The sequence below is a fragment of the Danio rerio genome, chromosome 7 (assembly GCF_052040795.2).
Source record: "Danio rerio strain M-AB ecotype USA chromosome 7, GRCz13ab, whole genome shotgun sequence".
Taxonomy (NCBI): Eukaryota; Metazoa; Chordata; class Actinopteri; order Cypriniformes; family Danionidae; genus Danio; species Danio rerio.
In genome coordinates, this window is record NC_141027.1 from 4,807,114 (window position 1) to 4,825,583 (window position 18,470).

At 37.0% G+C, this 18,470-nt stretch overlaps 2 protein-coding genes across 3 annotated transcripts in view; both read right to left on the reverse strand.

The window, feature by feature from the left end:
• si:cabz01074946.1 overlaps positions 1-18,470 on the reverse strand; it is a 199,179-nt gene that overhangs the window by 28,025 nt on the left and 152,684 nt on the right. The gene's annotated exons all lie outside the window — the stretch shown is intronic.
• LOC147835877 (uncharacterized) lies at positions 6,128-18,235 on the reverse strand. Of its 2 annotated transcripts, XM_087260545.1 has the most exons (7): positions 18,141-18,203; positions 17,884-17,964; positions 13,475-13,506; positions 13,317-13,372; positions 13,117-13,133; positions 12,407-12,478; positions 6,128-7,468 (listed from the first exon to the last, which is right to left on the reverse strand). In XM_087260545.1, the coding sequence occupies exons 1-7, from the start codon at positions 18,166-18,168 to the stop codon at positions 7,284-7,286; spliced, it is 471 nt and encodes a 156-aa protein (XP_087116671.1). In that variant the 5' UTR covers positions 18,169-18,203; the 3' UTR covers positions 6,128-7,283. The 2 variants fall into 2 exon arrangements, with proteins under 2 accessions (XP_087116671.1, XP_087116672.1); XM_087260546.1 differs by lacking the exon at positions 17,884-17,964 and having other exon boundaries at positions 18,141-18,235.

The window sequence follows — 18,470 nt, forward strand, 5'->3', positions numbered from 1 at the left end:
ACACATGGCACATTATGAATGTGAGAACCCAGTTACATATGATTTTGAATAATGTCCTCATAAACCAGCTTAGTTGGTCCTTGTAAAGCACCAATATCAGAATACACACACTCACTCACTTATTCTCTCTTTCTTTTGCGCACACACACACGTAGAGAGAGGGTGTGGTTTCCTTCCCTGCTGTTGCCTTCATCATCATCATCTCTTATCATCTGTGTGTCCTAATGTTTCGAAATCACCAGCTGTAAATGACACACACACACATCAAACACGCCTGAGCAGACCGATCGCTGCTCCTCTGAGGAATTTCTGAATCAGCTTCCTGCACTTATACATACTGACGCTCGTACAAACGGGTGTTTCTTCAACAGAACAGTAATACACATTTTGACTGGGCGCTGGAGTTAAGCAGCATGGCTTTAATTTTCACTGATTGTCCTGCTTGTGTGTTGTAAACTGGCCAATTCGCTGCCCCAGGCAAGATATTACCTGCTGCCCCTTGCGTCAGTCGAAGCCCGTTCCAGCATTTATACTGAAACAACATCGCTTTTGTCTTTAACACACACACACACACACAAACACACACACACACACACACACACACACAGATAAAATAAATTAAAATAACAACAGACAGAGATTATTGCCCAATGCTAACATTTGCTAACATGAGTGAAATGTTTTAACTAGAACCAACAATGAACAATACATCTGCAACAGTATTTTTTATTTTTTGTTTACTTTAGTTAGTGAAATATTGAATATCAACCTTATTTTTTTAGTTTTTTCTTAATTTTTTTAAAACTAAAAATACGACCTTATTTTGATGATCTTTTTTTTTTTTAAATATGCAGCACAGTGGCTCAGTGGTTAGCACTGATGCCTCACAGCAAAAAGTTAGCTGATTCGAGTCTCAGCTGGGTCACTTGGCATTTCTGTGTGGAGTTTGCATGTTCTCCCTCCTGTGTTGGCATGAGTTTCCTCCAGGTGCTCTGGTTTCCCCACAGTCCAAACACATGCTCTATAGGGGAATTGGGTAAACTAATTTGGCCATGTGTGCATGTATTCAAGAGTGTATAGGTGTTTCCCAGTGCTGGGTTGCGACTGGAAGGGCATCTGCTGTTTAAAATGTATGCCAGAATAGATGCTGGTTTGTTCCGCTGTGGCGACCCCTGATAAAGGAAAATGAATGAATGAATGAATTAAACACTTTGTTCCCTGAAAGTTACACACAGTAGCAGCTGTCACAACCCTAGGCTGCAGTGCACGTGTTGGACATTAGATGGCACTGCACACACTTTTTTTGTGTACTCCATGTTCCTTTGCATTCTTGATTTGTCTATTGAGTTCACTTGTGTCACTATCCTGTTTAGTTTTGTTTGTTTAAGTCTGTTTTGTTTGTCTGTTTGTTGCTTCTGTATTATGTTACTTCTGCTCTTCTGTTGGGAGTTGTTTTAGTTTACTAAAACAACTAGTTTACTAGTTACTTTTTTTTTCTTGCCCATTAAAGGGCACCTATTATACAAAAAGCACATTTATAAGGGGTTTGAACACAGTTGTGTGTGAATAGATAGCCTGATTTCATGAGGAAACGTAAGTATTTTAGTTTTGCCAGTTTAGTGGCTAATTCGTATGAATTGGTACAAGTTCAGTCGTATGAAATTGTATGATTTTTAAAAAGGAGGCTGGCACCTAACCCCCACCGTCATTGGGTGATGAGCAAATCATACTAAATTGTACGAATTCGATTGTACAAATTCATATGAATTAGCCACTAAAAGTTACGAATTGCCGTGAGATTTCGTTGGAATAGATCAACCCAGGCTCATTCTGAAAAAGTAGTCCCGTGGACATTTCTGGAGTTTGCGAAATGCGTCCCAGGAAGCACGTATTTTTGCAGTTTTTGTTTTTGTGAATCCACGAGAGGCCGCTGCCTGCACTTTTTTTGTATCTTGAATGTCTCTTGTGAGTACTGTTCATACCTGTGCGGTTCTTGTGTAAACCCACCAGAGGCCGCTGTCCAGTGACCGTCTGTCTGAATGACTAAATGATTAACTGGGCGACCAGCCAATCGACCTAGCCACCCTCCTCCTTTCCTAAACCCAACCAATTTTACAGATTGACCGGCCCACCCGCTTACTTTCCTAAACCCAACCGACGATTTACAAACAGAAACAGAAAAGCCCACATCAGATTTTTATCATGTTTTCAGACTTTACCACATTCTCACTCTGCTATTCACTTGTTCACTTTATTTTTTGGATTCTGTTTTTGTCTTACCTGATTTCTGGAAACGCTTTTCCCCGGACTCGAACCCAGTTGACATCGTGGTCAGCTCCTCACTGCATCTCAAGTCCGCCGACGTACACGACGAGCTAACTGGACAAACTGGTTGCGGCTGGAAAGCCCTCCACACAAAGGTAAGTGGTCAGCCGGTAAGCGCAAAAAAGAAAGGGCATCACACCGCCCCGCAACGTTCACTTAAAAAAATGAAATGCAGCCATACGTACCTCCGGCTACATAATTCGCGGTCTCCAGAAACGTCTACGGGACTACGTTTTCAGAATGAGCCTGTGTTGGAATAGATCCAGCTTCTAATGGTAAAAAGTTAATAATTGTATTTTTTGTAATCAAACTTAATAAAAACGGTCTGCAGAAACACTTTGATTGACATTTGTATGTCATCCAGAGGGGGAAAGCACCGCTCACTAGTGACCATCTCTCCCTCACAATGTTAGTCTTGTTTTCGAATCTGTCGTTATGCTACCTTATACACATTGGAGTTTGTAGCTCTGCTCTCCGCTCATTTAAATGTAAAGCGACAGTCCCCAAGACACCACAATTTTCATCAAAGCCTATATCTGTATGTTCACACTGAAAGTGGCTGGAGTGTCAAAGTAGCCGAAAGTCATTCATTTTCAATGAGAGCTGGTGGCGATAAGCGGCTAGGAGCAGCGCGGCACGTCTTCGCTGTTATAGGTGTTGAGGAGAGTTAAAACAAAGTCAACTTTATGGTAATGAGCGATGACGCAGTTCGGCGGTGTTTTTGCTATCGGATACATTTGCGGGTGGAAGTTAACGAGAATTTTCAATTATTTATTAAATTTCCTATTCATTGTATTTTTATCAACACCTACCTCCAGCCCTAAACCCAACCGTCACAGTAAAAATGTTAATTACTATTAAACAGTGTCATAAAAAATGCTGCTATATTAATGTGCATACCGTACTTCTGGCCGGCCGCATATCCAATCTATAATTTATCGTTCGGCGGCAAGCAATCATGTAGTCCACCGCTTGATTAGTGCGGTCGCCGGATTTCCAGTTATTTGCAATGTTTTCTTACAGGTAAATGCATTAAATAAGTTACTGGCGAGTTACCAATGTGCATTAATGCTTTGATCGTCCATTGTTAAATTAATTCGATAAAGTGTGCAACATTTTCACGCTAGAAAGCATGTTTTATGCAGGAATGTAACTGATTCGCTGATATGCTGCACCTTAAATACGAGATCAGTGTTATGAATTTTGACGCTCTCGACGCCGGAGCCGAAGGCAGACAGCGTTGTCTCCAGTGCAGCCAGAGCGACCTTTGATGCTCTCACCGCCTGTGGTGTGAACGCATGGTAAGGGTCAGTTTCAGAGAGTTACAAAACATTGTGTGGTATTTTAAGCTGAAACTTCACACACACACACATTTTAGGGACATCAGAGGTTTGTTACATTTTGTAAAAAAGGGGAATAATAAATCTCTAATGGTTTTTTTTTTTTTTTTTTTTGAGACATGCTTTTGTCTGATATCTCTTAGGGTGCTTTCACACCTGTGAATCGATTCAGTTGTTCTGAAACAGAGATTAAAATTGTTACATTGTTGCTCTTTGCTCTTGGAGCGGTTCGCTTTCACACTGCAAAGTTTCTAATCGGACCAAAAGAGCTAAAACAAGTCACGTGCGAGTAAACTCTCCTCACATTGGTCAGAGTGTCAGGGTTGATTTTGCAGCGTCCCGCTCAGCTGCCAGGAGAGGTGGTGGTTTGATGGTGATTGACAGGGTGTGCGCGCGCGACGTGTCTGAGGAGAGATGCGGTGGGGAGGGGTGAGAAGGGTGCGCAATGATGCCTATTTGAGGACCGGGAGGGAGACACGAGATTACCAGGAGATCATCACTCGTTTGCGGGCATCCGGAGACTCGCGAAACTTCCTGCCCTACTCATAATTCTCTCTTCATATAGCCGTATGCCTATTACATATCCATAAAACACTGTGATATAACCGCACTCGGATCGGATCGCTTTCTCACTGCAATCGAACCGCTCCAGGGTTCGTTTCAATCGAGCCGAGACCACCTCATTCAAGCGATCTCGGAGCGATTACTTTGGCGCGGAACAGAGCGCGATCTCGAACTGGCAATCTTCCGCATTGGAGTCGGTTGCTCTACCAAGGAGGCTAAAGACCATGGCCTCTGATGCCTGACAAGAGCAGCTTTATTTTATCACTTATTATATGCTTGTTGCTAGATCACAAATGGTTGCTGCCGGAATTATTTATATTATTTATTAATATTCCCATTTATTGTGTTTTATTAACATCTACCCCCAACCTATACCCAACCATCACAATAATGTAAAATCAGTAGTTGTACTGAGTATTATTTATGCTATCTATTAAATTACCCAATAAAATTATTTTTTTAACATCTAACTCCACTCCAACCCTAAACCCAACAATTAATTATTGTTATACAGTGTCAAAAATGCTGCTATATTATGACCGCGTATCGGATCAAGACTTAACCTTATTAGATTATTGGCAAACTATCAACCTAATATACCATAAGACGCTTTGTAGGCACATGTTGACTCTAAGCCTATTCCTTAATATTCTAATGATAATGCCATTGAGTTGCAAAGTTACTTATAATCAAGCAAGTCTGCTACAGGGACCATCACAATAAAGTGATAACAAAAATACTGTTGCTTCCTAAACAACTTTATACATTTTTCAAAAACGGCAAGAATTATACTTTTTAAAGTCCTTCTCTAGCAGTGAAGGCTACCATTTCGTCTAGACATCTACACAGTAATTCAGTAATCAGTAAGTGTTCTCCAGTAGATGGCAGCAACATTCTGACTAAACCACAGCTCTTATTGTTGTTACTTCCAGGTATGTTCAATTCATAAATATTAAATTTTCAATGTCTAAAGCAGGGGTCACCAAACTTGTTCCTGGAGGGCCGGTGTCCTTCAGATTTTAGCTCCAACTCTAATCAAACACACCTGAACAAGCTAATCAAGGTCTTACTAGGTATACTTGAAACATCCAGGCAGGTGTATTGAGGCAAGTTGGAGGAAAATCCTGCAGGGACACCGGTCCTCCTGGACTGAGATTGGTGACCCCTAGTCTAAAGTATAAAAACATAAAATGGAGAAGCTGATTTTGAAATGAATGGTGGGTAAATGCCAGACTTTTCATTTGTGAGAGGATCATAGTATTGCATAATAACACAAAAACCCTGTCAGAAGCTGATTTCTCTCACACACCAGGTCTAGAAACAGATTTTTGTATAGCAAGTATGAGAACCTACTTCATAGATCAATTTTGATTGTACTAAATTAGTACCAATTTAGATGATTTAGGTTAATGCACAACTCTCCAAATACTACAACTATAGTGTTAAACTCTTATTAAACCCTGATATCACATGACAAGAAAAAATGGCAAGATTGTGCAATAACAATCTGCATATCCGTTTTCCTCACAGTGTCCTACTTTAAAGTTTTAGACCTGGCTTCTGACTTTCTACATTTATTTAAATCATTAATATTTAAGTATTATATCAATGTATGTAATGTCTTTTTCAAATTCAAATATTATTTCAATATCGGGATTATATCACAGTGACCAAAATTTAAAAATGTAATATAGGATATTAAGAAATATATAGGTCACTTTTGCTATGTCCTCCAACCACAATAATTAAAAATCGACTCAAATTGTAAGGCAACTCACTGCACAGTTTTTAAGTTGACTCAACTTAAATAGTCAACTAAAGTTCTTGGGTCATTCAACTGCAACCCAGTAGTGGGAAACACCCACACACTTTCAAAAACACACACACATACACTATGGTCAATTTAATTATTCACTAATTTATTTATTTTCTCTTTTTTATTAGAATATGCAAAAAATCATACAAATACAAGAAAACATCAACAAATAACAAGTACAAAGCAACAAAACAAAAACAACAACAATATAGTCAGGTACTGGTATGTGCGTGAGTGTGAGTGTGAGTGTGTGTGCGTGTGTGTATGACCTGTCCACCAAGTTACCTTTACATGCAGAGTACATACGTAAGGAACAATAACAGTCAATAAATTACACAAGTGTCACGGATATAGATAAAACATATAGAAACCAGTCAGAGGTAGGGAGTAACAACAATGCTTATTAATGTATGATAGTTAAAAAGAAAGGACAACAGTAATGATAACTGACAATAATAATAAATCACAAGTGCTACACCAACAACTACTACAGAAAGTGACTTATATTACAACTACTACTGCTTCTACTACAGCCACAACCACGACTATTACTACTACAATATCTACTAATACTGATACTACTACAATGTCTACTAATACTGATACTACTACAATGACTACCGCTACTGATACTACTACAACGACTACCACTACTGATACTACTATAGCGTTTGCTACAACTAATACAACATCGTCTACTACTACTACTACTTTTACTACCACTACCACAATCACTTCTACTACATCTACATCAACAACATCTACTACTGATATTACTACACCAACAACAACTACTATTACTACTGTAACAACCACACCTTTACTACTTCTGCTACTACTATACCAATGACATCTACTACTACATGAACTACTACTTCAATAATCTCAATAACAATTACTCAATAACAATCGATACTATTACAATGACTACTACTTCAACTACTACTACTACTACAACTACTACCGCTACAACTACAACAACTGCAACCTTAATAATGATAATGGTATAAATACTTGTAATAATGATAATAAAGGACAAGTCAGAACAGTAATAACAGTCATCATGGCAAAGATAAAATAAATCAGTTATTAGAGATGAGTTATTAACACTATTATGATTAGAAATGTGTTGGAAAAATCTGCTCTCTGTTAAACAGAAATTGGGGGAAAAATAAACAGGGGGCGAATAATTCTGACATTTAACATATTGAATGAATTCATTCTATGGCACATCTAAATTATTTACCCAGACGCAAAGATTTTTGGGTCATTTTACATAATTTGTAAATCACATGTGCTCCAATTTCAACGACACAAGCTATTGCACGCGTCACTGCATTACGCCTGGTATCTGCATCTGCTGCTGCTTCCTGTCCAACAAATCCTCCAATGATGGCTGCTCCTGCTGCTGCTAACATTGATCCTGTTACAAAAGCCCGCAAAGCAATGTTAATGTTAATGATTTTGTTCATTGTTTTTTTTATATATCAAACTTCAGAATTGCAGGTAAATTTGAGGCATTTTCCAATCCTTGGACTTTTTTTCCACATTCGTTCTTAACCCAGTAAGACCTGACTTGTCAAAAAATAGTCAGAAAATTCTAATTTTCTGGATCTGGGATGTTTATTAAACCATTAAGCAAAAAAAAAATGTTATGCCATATACATTTTTTTTCATGATATTTATTTTGTACCACATTTGATACATCAGGCGTTTGTGCAACTTTTTGCTCAAAACAAAGATAATTTTAATTACAAAAAAAAAAAAATTGCCTTTAACTTTTTGACAAAAGAGAACATTTCAGGCAGTTTATCTCTTTATTTTTTTGTTACATTAAGCATTTTAGAGTGTTTTATTGTTTCACATTGTGGTAGGCGTACTAGTAGTTTCAGTTCTTGTTCAGGCAAAGATGCACTTTACATTTACACAGTACACAGAAGTGAGAAGTCATTGCTGGTGCAGTGTTTTTATCTCTGTCAGGTTTCTCCATGTTGGAAAATGATCAGGATCATGCCTTCTAACATTAAAAAAGCACACCGCAGCTTGACCTTTTATGGGGTGCATGTTTATGTACATGCCTAGGACTTTCTCAATTTCTTTGGCATCTGTGTTTATAGACTTGCCATCTTTGAATATATTGTGCAGGTTTATTTGTTCTCCGGTGTCCTGTAGCATTTCATCAGTGGCAAACTTTTTCCATACTGTACATATACAGAGTCCATAATAATAGATGGCAATTAAAGTGCCATTGAGCAGTTAGGGGAAGATGATGAGGAAGGATGGAGTCCTCAGGCCATGCATGATGATGATGGTCATTCAGACAGCTGTGATGAGGAAGACTATCACGAAAAAAGTTTAGTCCAAACAAGTAGATGAGGTCCCAACAATACAAACACAGGACATATCAGAAAGCAGCCTCAGCAAATGCAATGAACTCAACAAATGTACCATGATATTGTATTTTTCTTCTTCTGTATTCTTTCATTTTTGCATTTCCAGTTTCTGACTGTGTTCTGTGTTTGTGTAGTTGGGACCTTTACTTCTGTGCTTGTCTAGAGCAGTGGTTCTCAAAGTGGGGGTCGGGACCCCCCGAGGGGTCACGGGGCAATGAAGGGGGGTCGCCTGGTGATTTCCAAAAATTTATTTATTTTTATTAAACCATAAGAATTAACATATTTTATCCATAACTATACTGAAAATAAAAATAGTCGTTTATAGTTACTATATACTATATAGTTACTACAGTAGCTTATAGTTACTAGTTCTATTGGATTGCGACCCCTGGGGTAATTACATTACTGTATATTAAAGGCAGCAATAGCGTCAGATGCATTTTGATTTTATAACATCAGGTTATACTTTCTGGCACATTTTAAGCACTGACACAAATTTAATTGGCGTGTCTGCGTCATTGCATGCAAGGTTTCTGTATTTATAACCACCTCAGAGGATATTGGGGGTAGCGAGTCACTGGCATTGCTATTTTGGGGGTCGCGGGCTGAAAGGTTTGGGAACCCCTGGTCTAGAGTACACTTTCTTCTTGATATTCTTCCTCATCACTGCTGTCTGAATGACCATCATCATCCATGCATCCTCATCTTCCCCTAACTTCTCTCTGTCACTTTAATTGCCATAGACTATTATGCTGATGACATTTTCAAGACACCTTTAATTTTTCTATTATCTTCCTCTATTATTTTGACATCTAAAACTACACATAAATTGATCAATATAGTTTATTGATTATAAATGATTGTAACAATACCCACAATGTATTTTGAAATGGTATTTCAGTCACTATTTATATTAATTTAATCATCCAAAAACAGTGTGTTTGCACTGTAGTAGGCATTATATTGATTACATTACAAAAATGTGACATCATTGCTCGGGAATAAAGCTCCTTTTATACCTGTTGTATCAAATTTGATACATGATTTTCAACACAATTTATTTGCAACAAAATGAATTCATTATTAAGTAATTATGCTTTGTTTTCATTAAAGAAAACCTTTATTTAATAAAATTAGTAACAATATAAATGTTATTCTTACTATAACAACTTGAAATTAGCAAATAGTTTTTAGTCAAAAAGCATCCGAGTATTTCAATGAAAGTAGCCATTTTGAAAAGGTAAAAAAAGCCCTTCCACGGCCTGCAGTGTCATGAAAATCCACAAGGGGGGAGAATACAAGTATCACATCATATACAACAGGTTTTTAAACAAAGTATTGATCAGGTTGATATTATATAGGTCTTAGAAACTCGTGTATCAAATATGATACGTGCGGCTTTATAGGGTTAAGCCATTCTGATAAGATACATTTTAGGTGATGACAGTGTTAGCAGTGTTATGGATGACATTTGACCTTTTATTGTTTATACTAATGTTATCATTCTCTCTCACTTTTAATGCTGTGTTCACACCAGACGCGGAAGGAGCGTCAATCGTGAGTGATTTACATGTTAAGTCAATGCAAATATGTGAATAAACATCCTGCAATGCGTTACGCATGAATTGAGCGTTTTGCGCGTTTGACTCGAATCGCTCGAGTTCAAGAATCTGAACTTACAGTAAGTGGACATTCGCGCCACGTTAACCAATCAATTAACCAATTGCTCTTGTGGGGGGCGTGATTGTGACGTAGCACCTGTTGTTGGTGTCCCGGGGGAAATCCTCCTGCAGACACCGACAACAGTTCATCAAACTGGGCTCGGCTCAGTCAGAAGTAACGCTGAAAGCCTCCATCAGAAGCAAATCCCCGTCTGTTCTGAAGTGAATTTGACATGCGAATCAAGTGGAGTTTGAATCGCGAATGAAGCGAGTAAACTCGAATGTTCACGCGGCTATTTACGTGAGAATAGTGCGCTTTATCTGTGCGTTTCGTGTCTGGTGTGGTAACAGCATTAAGCAATTTGAGGTGTACTTTTAATGCTGTTCACACCAGACGCGGAAGGAGCATCAAGCGTGAGTTATTTGCATGTTAAGTCAATGCAAACGCGCAAATAGGCATCCTGCGGTGCGATTGGTGCGTTTTGTGTGTTTGACGCACGAATCGCACGAATTAAGAAATCTGGACTTAAGCGGACATTCGCGTCGCAGTAACCAATCAGGAGCTTGTTCTTGTGGGGGCGTGATTATGACGTAGCACCTGTTGTCAGTGTATCGGGGGAAATCCTCCAGTAAACACCAACAATAGTTCATCAAACTGGGCTGGGCTCAGTCAGAAGCACCGCTGAAAGCCTCCGCCATCCAGGTTCAGTTTCTGGAGGAGTTTAGGAGCTCACAGAGCTGGGTGCACGTCTGAAAGGATCATCCTTCATAAAGCACACAAACACTGTTTTTTTCTCAATAAAATCCATGTTAGCCATTTAGCAATAAAGCTACAGTCACCAGGCAAACAGAAACCCGGCCCATCAAGTGTCTGTTCTGATGTAAATTTGTTGGCGAATGAAGCGGTTTTGACGCGCGAATAAAGCGAGTAATCTCAAATGTTCACGCGGCTATTTACACGCAAATAGCGCAACTTATCCGCGCGTTCTGCATCTGGTGTGAACACAGCATAAGGGTGCTGTAGAAAATGAAGATTTATTTATTTATTATTACTATTATTATTATTATTACTATTATTTAACTGGAATTATGTATGCAATAAATTGAATCAATTATTTATGTAACATAATGAAAATTATTTTATTTGTAAGGGAACAATTGATTGTTACTAATTGTTGTTTTCACTTTAAACCAGTAATAGAGTAGACATTTTCCACCATTTTGTGCTTTAGGTCAAGATGCTAACCTCAAACCAGACTCCATATTACATGTCTAAAACACTATTTTCGTTTTTATTTAAAGTGAATGATATGTAATGTGCATGTTTATTGATGGTAGATTAATTAATGATAGTAGAATAATTATTTGTCAACTGTTTCAGTGAATTTCGGTATTCTGTACATTTTGTACAAATGATACGCCCCAATGCCTTCCAAGGTTTCCTACCAGAGTCAACTTTGACTGTTAGAATGTTTTTTATGAATAGGGCATAGGGGGCATAAGTGGGAATAGAACAAAACCAGGAACTATGTTTCTAACTAAAGCTCCAGAGGAGTAGTTGCAAGCATAGAAGTTTGTGACGCAGTTTGCGAATGTTTGTTGGAATGACGGATTTGGGAAACGGCAAATCAACGAACTATGTTTGTAACGATGAAACTTGCGACCTTAGTTGGCTAACAAAGGTTTTTGGAAACGCACCCCAGAAAGTAACAACAATCCCAAAATGTGTTTTGTTATTACTGAAATTACGAATAATACCAGCCTGATCTCACATGGAAACGTAACTATTTTACGTTTTGTCCAAATAGTGGCTAATTTGTACGAATTCATAAACGTTTAGTCAAATAAAAATGTACGATTAAAAAGGAGTAGCACCAAACCAGGCCCTAAACCCAACTGTCATTGCGGGATGAGCAAATCGTACTAAACTGTACAAATGAGATCATATGAATTAGCCACTAAATCAAAACGTGACAAATTGCAGTTGAATTGTATTGAATAATACCCATAATAGGAGTCTAATGCAAATGCTTGTATAACTTCACACACACAACACACACAAAAAAGGAAAGGATGTATGAAAACTAGCTGGATGAATGTTTAAGGGGCGGAGACGGTCAAAAATAGGTCTTTAAGCTAATATTTACATGACGCAATGTCTCTAAACACGCATACAAACATTAGTTTTAGATATAATTTGTTATTATTTAACTTTTTTTTTTTTTGAGAAAAATAATAGAAGATTCATCTTGGATATGCAAAATTTACCCACAGTTCTAGAATTACTTATATAAATTAAAAACACACCTGAAATCCGCAGAACCACAAAGCCAACAGCCAACACCCCTGTCAGCGCTCCTAGAGCCCCATTTGACATGACTATTGGAAAAAGACACTTAACAATACTGTAATGGATAGATAGATAGACAGACAGATAGATAGATAGATAGATAGATAGATAGATAGATAGATAGATAGATAGATAGATAGATAGATAGATAGATAGATAGATAGATAGATAGATAGATAGATAGATAGATAGATAGATAGAAGGATAGATAGATAGACAGACAGACAGACAGACAGACAGACAGACAGACAGACAGACAGACAGACAGACAGACAGACAGATAGATAGATAGATAGATAGATAGATAGATAGATAGATAGATAGATAGAAGGATAGAAGGATAGAAGGATAGACAGACAGACAGACAGACAGACAGACAGACAGACAGACAGACAGACAGACAGACAGATAGATAGATAGATAGATAGATAGATAGATAGATAGATAGAAGGATAGACAGACAGACAGACAGACAGATAGATAGTGATAGATAGATAGAAGGATAGATAGACAGACAGACAGACAGACAGACAGACAGACAGACAGACAGACAGATAGATAGATAGATAGATAGATAGATAGATAGATAGATAGATAGATAGATAGATAGATAGATAGATAGATAGATAATGATGTATTAAGGATTAAGATCATGTTTGGGAGGTACCATTGTGCTGTTTAGATCTGTAATAAAAGTAAAATATAGATTAGTAACACTGGAATCATTTTTAAAATTGTACATTAGCCTCACGTTATTTCAGTATTTGTTTATTTCTAAAACTACATTTGTCTTTTAAAGAGGCAAAATATTTAAAACCTTTGTACAATTTTAGAGATAATGTGCAAGGAAATCTATTGAATAAGTACTTTTTGTTTGTTTTTACATCTTCCATCTTCTCTGATTGGTTGTAGGTTATTTTGATCTAAAAATAAATGACAGTATATGAGGAGAATGAAATACTGAAACAATAATTGTAGTAATGATGATGATGATGATGATAATAAAAAAATATTCAGCAATCTACCCTGATCCACAGGCTTGTTGGCTCACATTCACCTGAAATGAGAAACAGAATGAAAATAATTAAAAATTAAAAATACAAATGCTTGCAGTGAAACTTCCCAATCTCATCGTCTCTCTCCTGTTTTTCTAGTAAAACATTTTTAAGACACTATTTTTCATGTATTTTTTGCAGTGTGAAAATATTTCAGAATTCAGAAAAAGTGTGTGATTTCAGCGCTACATGTAACAAAAACGAGATTAATCTATTGGAAATACTGCCAGCCAGCTTCTTCAGGGCATAATAAAACACATAGTGAGAATGTTTGAAAATTACATCTTCATATAGATCATCAATTAACAAATTACAAACATCTGACAAATCAGACTCAAGTCATCGCCGTGATTAATCAACAGCAATCTCTGTAAATGTGTTTATTCTTTGATATGAAGATATTTGTTGTGGATTTTTTTTTTTATTAAACTATTTTCTGTTGTTTTATTTTCTCCTTTAATGCAATTTGTAATTAAATGGTTTTGAAAATCAAATAGTTTTTCCCTCTCTCCCAACTTTGCTTCCTGTCATGTTACTCTCCAATCACAACAAATATTAAAATGCCCAGAAATAAACAGGGTAACACTTTATTTTAAGTCCCATTGACTACTATGTACGCAGGTAGAAAAATGAATCATTTGGTACAATGCAAGTGTGTAGACTTTCATACAGTTCTAAAAAAATATTTGCATGTAATTTCAGTAATTACCTTTGTAATTACTCTGTTGACCATCCCTTACACCTTAACCCACCCTTAAAGATAATATTTTCTAGTCAACAAAAATGCATTGCGTTTGGATCTATATTATGCACAATACTAACAGTAGAACAAGTTTAAGAGCAAACCCATCTGCCAATTAGGCGGAAACTTTTTGTGAGAAGCAATTATTAACACATTGGGCCCTAACATACACCCGGCGCAATGTGGCGCAGGGCGCGACGCAATAGTTGTTTGCTAGTTTCAGCTCAGTCGTTTTGATGCTGTTTAAATAGCAAATGCATTTGGGCTCATATGTGCGCCCATAGGCGTTCTGGTCTAAAAAAGGAGGCGTGTTGAGGTGTATTGCTATTTTGAGAAACTATAATAGTCTGTTTTTAGTGTCCAGCGCAGAGTGCGTTAGTTGTGCACCTCGCTTAAACATTGCTTAATACACTCAAGATGTAGAGCAACACGCAAATATCTTTACACATGAAAAATAACTAAAATATTAAGGATATATATAGGATATAATAAGGGTATATAGTCTATAGGATATAAATATAAAGGATTAAAATATTACAAAACATTATTTTCTAGCCTACATAAATATAAAAACCACTGCCTTCATCTCGGGAGGCTTTTTCAGTTTATTCATAACAATGTGCTTTAATATAATGTTATTATTATTAGCAGTATTATTTATTATATCCATATTTATATATTTTTTATTAAAAACAAGCTTAGATTTGCCCACCTGTCAGGTTTTAGACCATATGGGGCACAGCATGTGTTTTAGGATATAACTCAGGTTTTTGACTACATTTTGTTATTATTGTTCATTTATTCGTTTGCTTGAAATCAGAACTGAATTTAGAAAATTTAGAAATCTTTGCGCTTAACAAACTAAATTAATTATTTTTAGGCAAATTGATGTCTGTCCATACAACACGTTTCCTTATCCACAAGACTGAAAGTGAAAGTAAAGAATGAGGAGGCTCATCTCTCAATCTCGCGCTGTGGATGCTCTGTTTAACTGTTTTCTTGCTAGTGAAATGCTCCGTTTTTCCCACTTACATAGTCCGTCATGTAAATAGCAAATGCGCTATGGCGTGCCGCAACTGACTCTTAAAGGGAATGGGAGATGAGACTCTGATTTGTTTATTCTTAAAACACAACTATAATGCTGTGTTCACACCAGAACCGGAACCCGCGGATAAATCGTGCTATTCGTGCGTAAATACCCGCGGGAACATTTGAGTTTACTCGCTTCATTCGCGCGTGAAATCCGCTTCATTCGTGTGTCAAATTCACTTCAGAACAGACGTGGATTCGCGTGATGGGCAGGGTTTCTGTCTGCCCGAAGACTCTAGCTTCATAGCTAAATGGCTAACACGGATTTTATGAAGAAAATAACAGTGTTTATGTGTTTTATGAAGACTGAAAACAGCATCGATACGTTTAGGGTCATGTCTGAGTACACTACATTCTTTCAGAGGTGCATCCAGCTCTGTGAGCTCATAAACTCCTCCAGAAACTGAACCTGGATGACGGAGGCTTTCAGCGGTGCTTCTGACTGAGCCAAGCCCAGTTTGATGACTTGTTGTCGGTGTCAGCTGGAGGATTTCCCCCGGGACACCATCAACAGGTTCTACGTCTCAATCACGCCCCCACAAGAGCAAGCGTCTGATTGGTTAACACGGCGCGAATGTCCGCTGAAGATCAGATTTTTGAACTCGAGAGATTCGCGCCGCGCCATTCGCACCGCACAATTTGCGACATTCGCGCCACGCCATTCCCGCGTATCGCGCCGCAGGATGTCTATTCGCGCGTTTGCATTGACTTAACATGTGAATCACTCGTGCTTGATCTGGTTCCGCATCTGGTGTGAACACAGCATTACTAATTAAGAAAATAAGCTCAACCCTTTTAGACCAAAGCGAATTTTTCCATCCTTATATTAGCAAAAGAGGATTCTGACACACCCTTAATGCATTTGCACCCTGCGCTTTTGCACTGTGCGCATGGATCGTCAAAATAGAGTCCATTGTGTTTTAAAGCCATTAGTAATATTAATTAACTGAATACATTTAAAGGTGCAGTATATAACCCAACCACCTAGTGGTTGAACAAGGTATTGCATTCCTGGATTAAAACAAATGCAAACGGAGGTTGCCAGATTGAGAACCAACAAGGATGATTTTTAAATCGTGTTCTAAATAAAAGCAACAGCATATAATAAAAGGAATATTTTCCGTAATAAAAGGAGTTTTTGTTCTAACAAACACCTCGATTTGATATTTTAGAAACGCTATTTCTCACAGCTGAACAACAGGATCAACTGACAGTGCTGTTTACCTCAGGTACACCTCATGTGCTTTATTCAGTGTTAAATGCTGATAATGTGAGTTTAAATGTTATTTTACATGACATTTATTGCCATACTATGAAAGCAGCAGCAGATAGTTCATCTCAGATCCTAAAAACAAAATAAACTGTCTAAAATAGTACTTTAGAACTAAACACATATCAGTAATTCAGTATCAACATGTTATAATGCTAAAGAGGTTTAATATGCATTCATTACATTATGAATCTCACACATTTCTAACATTCTAAACACATTTTCAAAGCAGAATATCTGATTTTTATCTGATTGTTTTGTCAGATAAACAAGAATGTTCACTTTGTATGCTTCTTAAATATATTATGGTATTTGTATGCTTTAGAAGAGTCAAAAACTGACACACAGCAACTTTAATATAAATTTGTTAATTATTAATAATTTAAAAGAAATTACAGCAATTAAAGACCATTTTGATTCAAACACTTTTTAGTGTTAACGGCTTAATGTGGGGCAAGTGAAAGTGCTCTAGAATGGGAGTGACTGTATTGCATTAGATGGGTCACTTTAATGTAATCTGATTGGTCCAGTTAGGGTTGGTGATCTTAAGCCCAGAATAAAACCTGCTCAGTAAAAAGCACACATTTTAAACATAAAAGATTTAATGAAATTAACGTCTAAAATTTTAACGGTAGCCTATATTAAAATGATTCAACATTTAGCGAAACACACGGGGGGAGGGGGGAGAAACCTATTTCCTTATACAGCTGTATGATAAATAAATGGTGTAGAACAACACTGAAAGTGTGACACAGACATAACAGCCACAGTCAATTTAAAACTACAAGTGTATTTAAATACATATACACATACTTTTATTAATGTGGTCCTTTTAATGATGAGAAGCTTAGATACAAATCAGCTGTCATGTGAAACCATATCCGGTGCCAAGATAAATTTATAGCGTGTTGTAATACTGCCAGAAAAACATGAGCTTTTATTTTAAGATCAAAAATATCACAAGATTACACGGTGATTCATCTTTAATGACTATTAACATATTTCATGATTCAGAAGTGTAAAGGAAATCTTTGGGACCAAAAGCTTCGTTTAAAAGTGCCGCAAATCAATGGTCCTCTATAACGGCTGTTGAAATGAATAGTTCTTTTATTAAACAGAGTAAAATCTTGGACATTAAAACAGTATTATTGGAAGAGTGATACACGACATAAACATGATAGGCATTTACCAATAGGAAATGCAAATCAACTACTATTAGCTAAAGCTTATCAATTCATTAAGAGTAAATGCATTTCTAATGTAAAATGAATAACTTACATTGATCAGAATCGGTGCAGCTGAGGTTTTTTCCAGTGGCTCTTGTGTCTGTCTCACATACACTTTCAGTTTTATTTTGTCCTTTGTTCAGAAAACAGAAAATGTTTTCTCCTCCCCTTTGTACAGTTGAAGACAAACATCTATCTATCTTTCCATCCATCCATCCATTCAATTTAAATATTTTCAAAGTGTTGTTTACCATAGAGATTTTTTTTCAACAATGTTTAAACATATTAGTTTAAAAAAAAACTAATTACCTTTGTCTTTGTCATGATCACAGTACATTATAGTTTACAAGGTATGTTGTTTAGAGCAAGGGCGCCTGCAGGATTCTATTCCAAGGTACGCACAAATTCAGCACCGCCCCGCCCCCTTCCGCCAGTCATGTTAAGAAACACTGATGCTTGCTGTCAAAGGCTGCATTATTCAAGGGCATTCGTTATGACATAACTTGTTTCCTTTTTAATTTTAATATTTCGCTGAAATCTAAATGTAATAAAAGCACATCAGCACCAAGGAAAAATCAGACGCTCAAGACAAAATCTTTAAAATTATGACATATTTAAAACATTGCAAATAAATGACAG

Coding starts and splice junctions, on each gene's coding strand:
- LOC147835877 (XM_087260545.1), bottom strand. CDS start 18,168: ATGTACTGTGATCATGACAAAGACAAAG. Junction 13,373..13,474: donor CAACAAGCCTGTGGATCAGG/GTAGATTGCTGA, acceptor ATTTATTTTTAG/ATCAAAATAACCTACAACCA. Junction 7,469..12,406: donor TGTGGTTCTGCGGATTTCAG/GTGTGTTTTTAA, acceptor CTTTTGTAACAG/GATCAATGTTAGCAGCAGCA.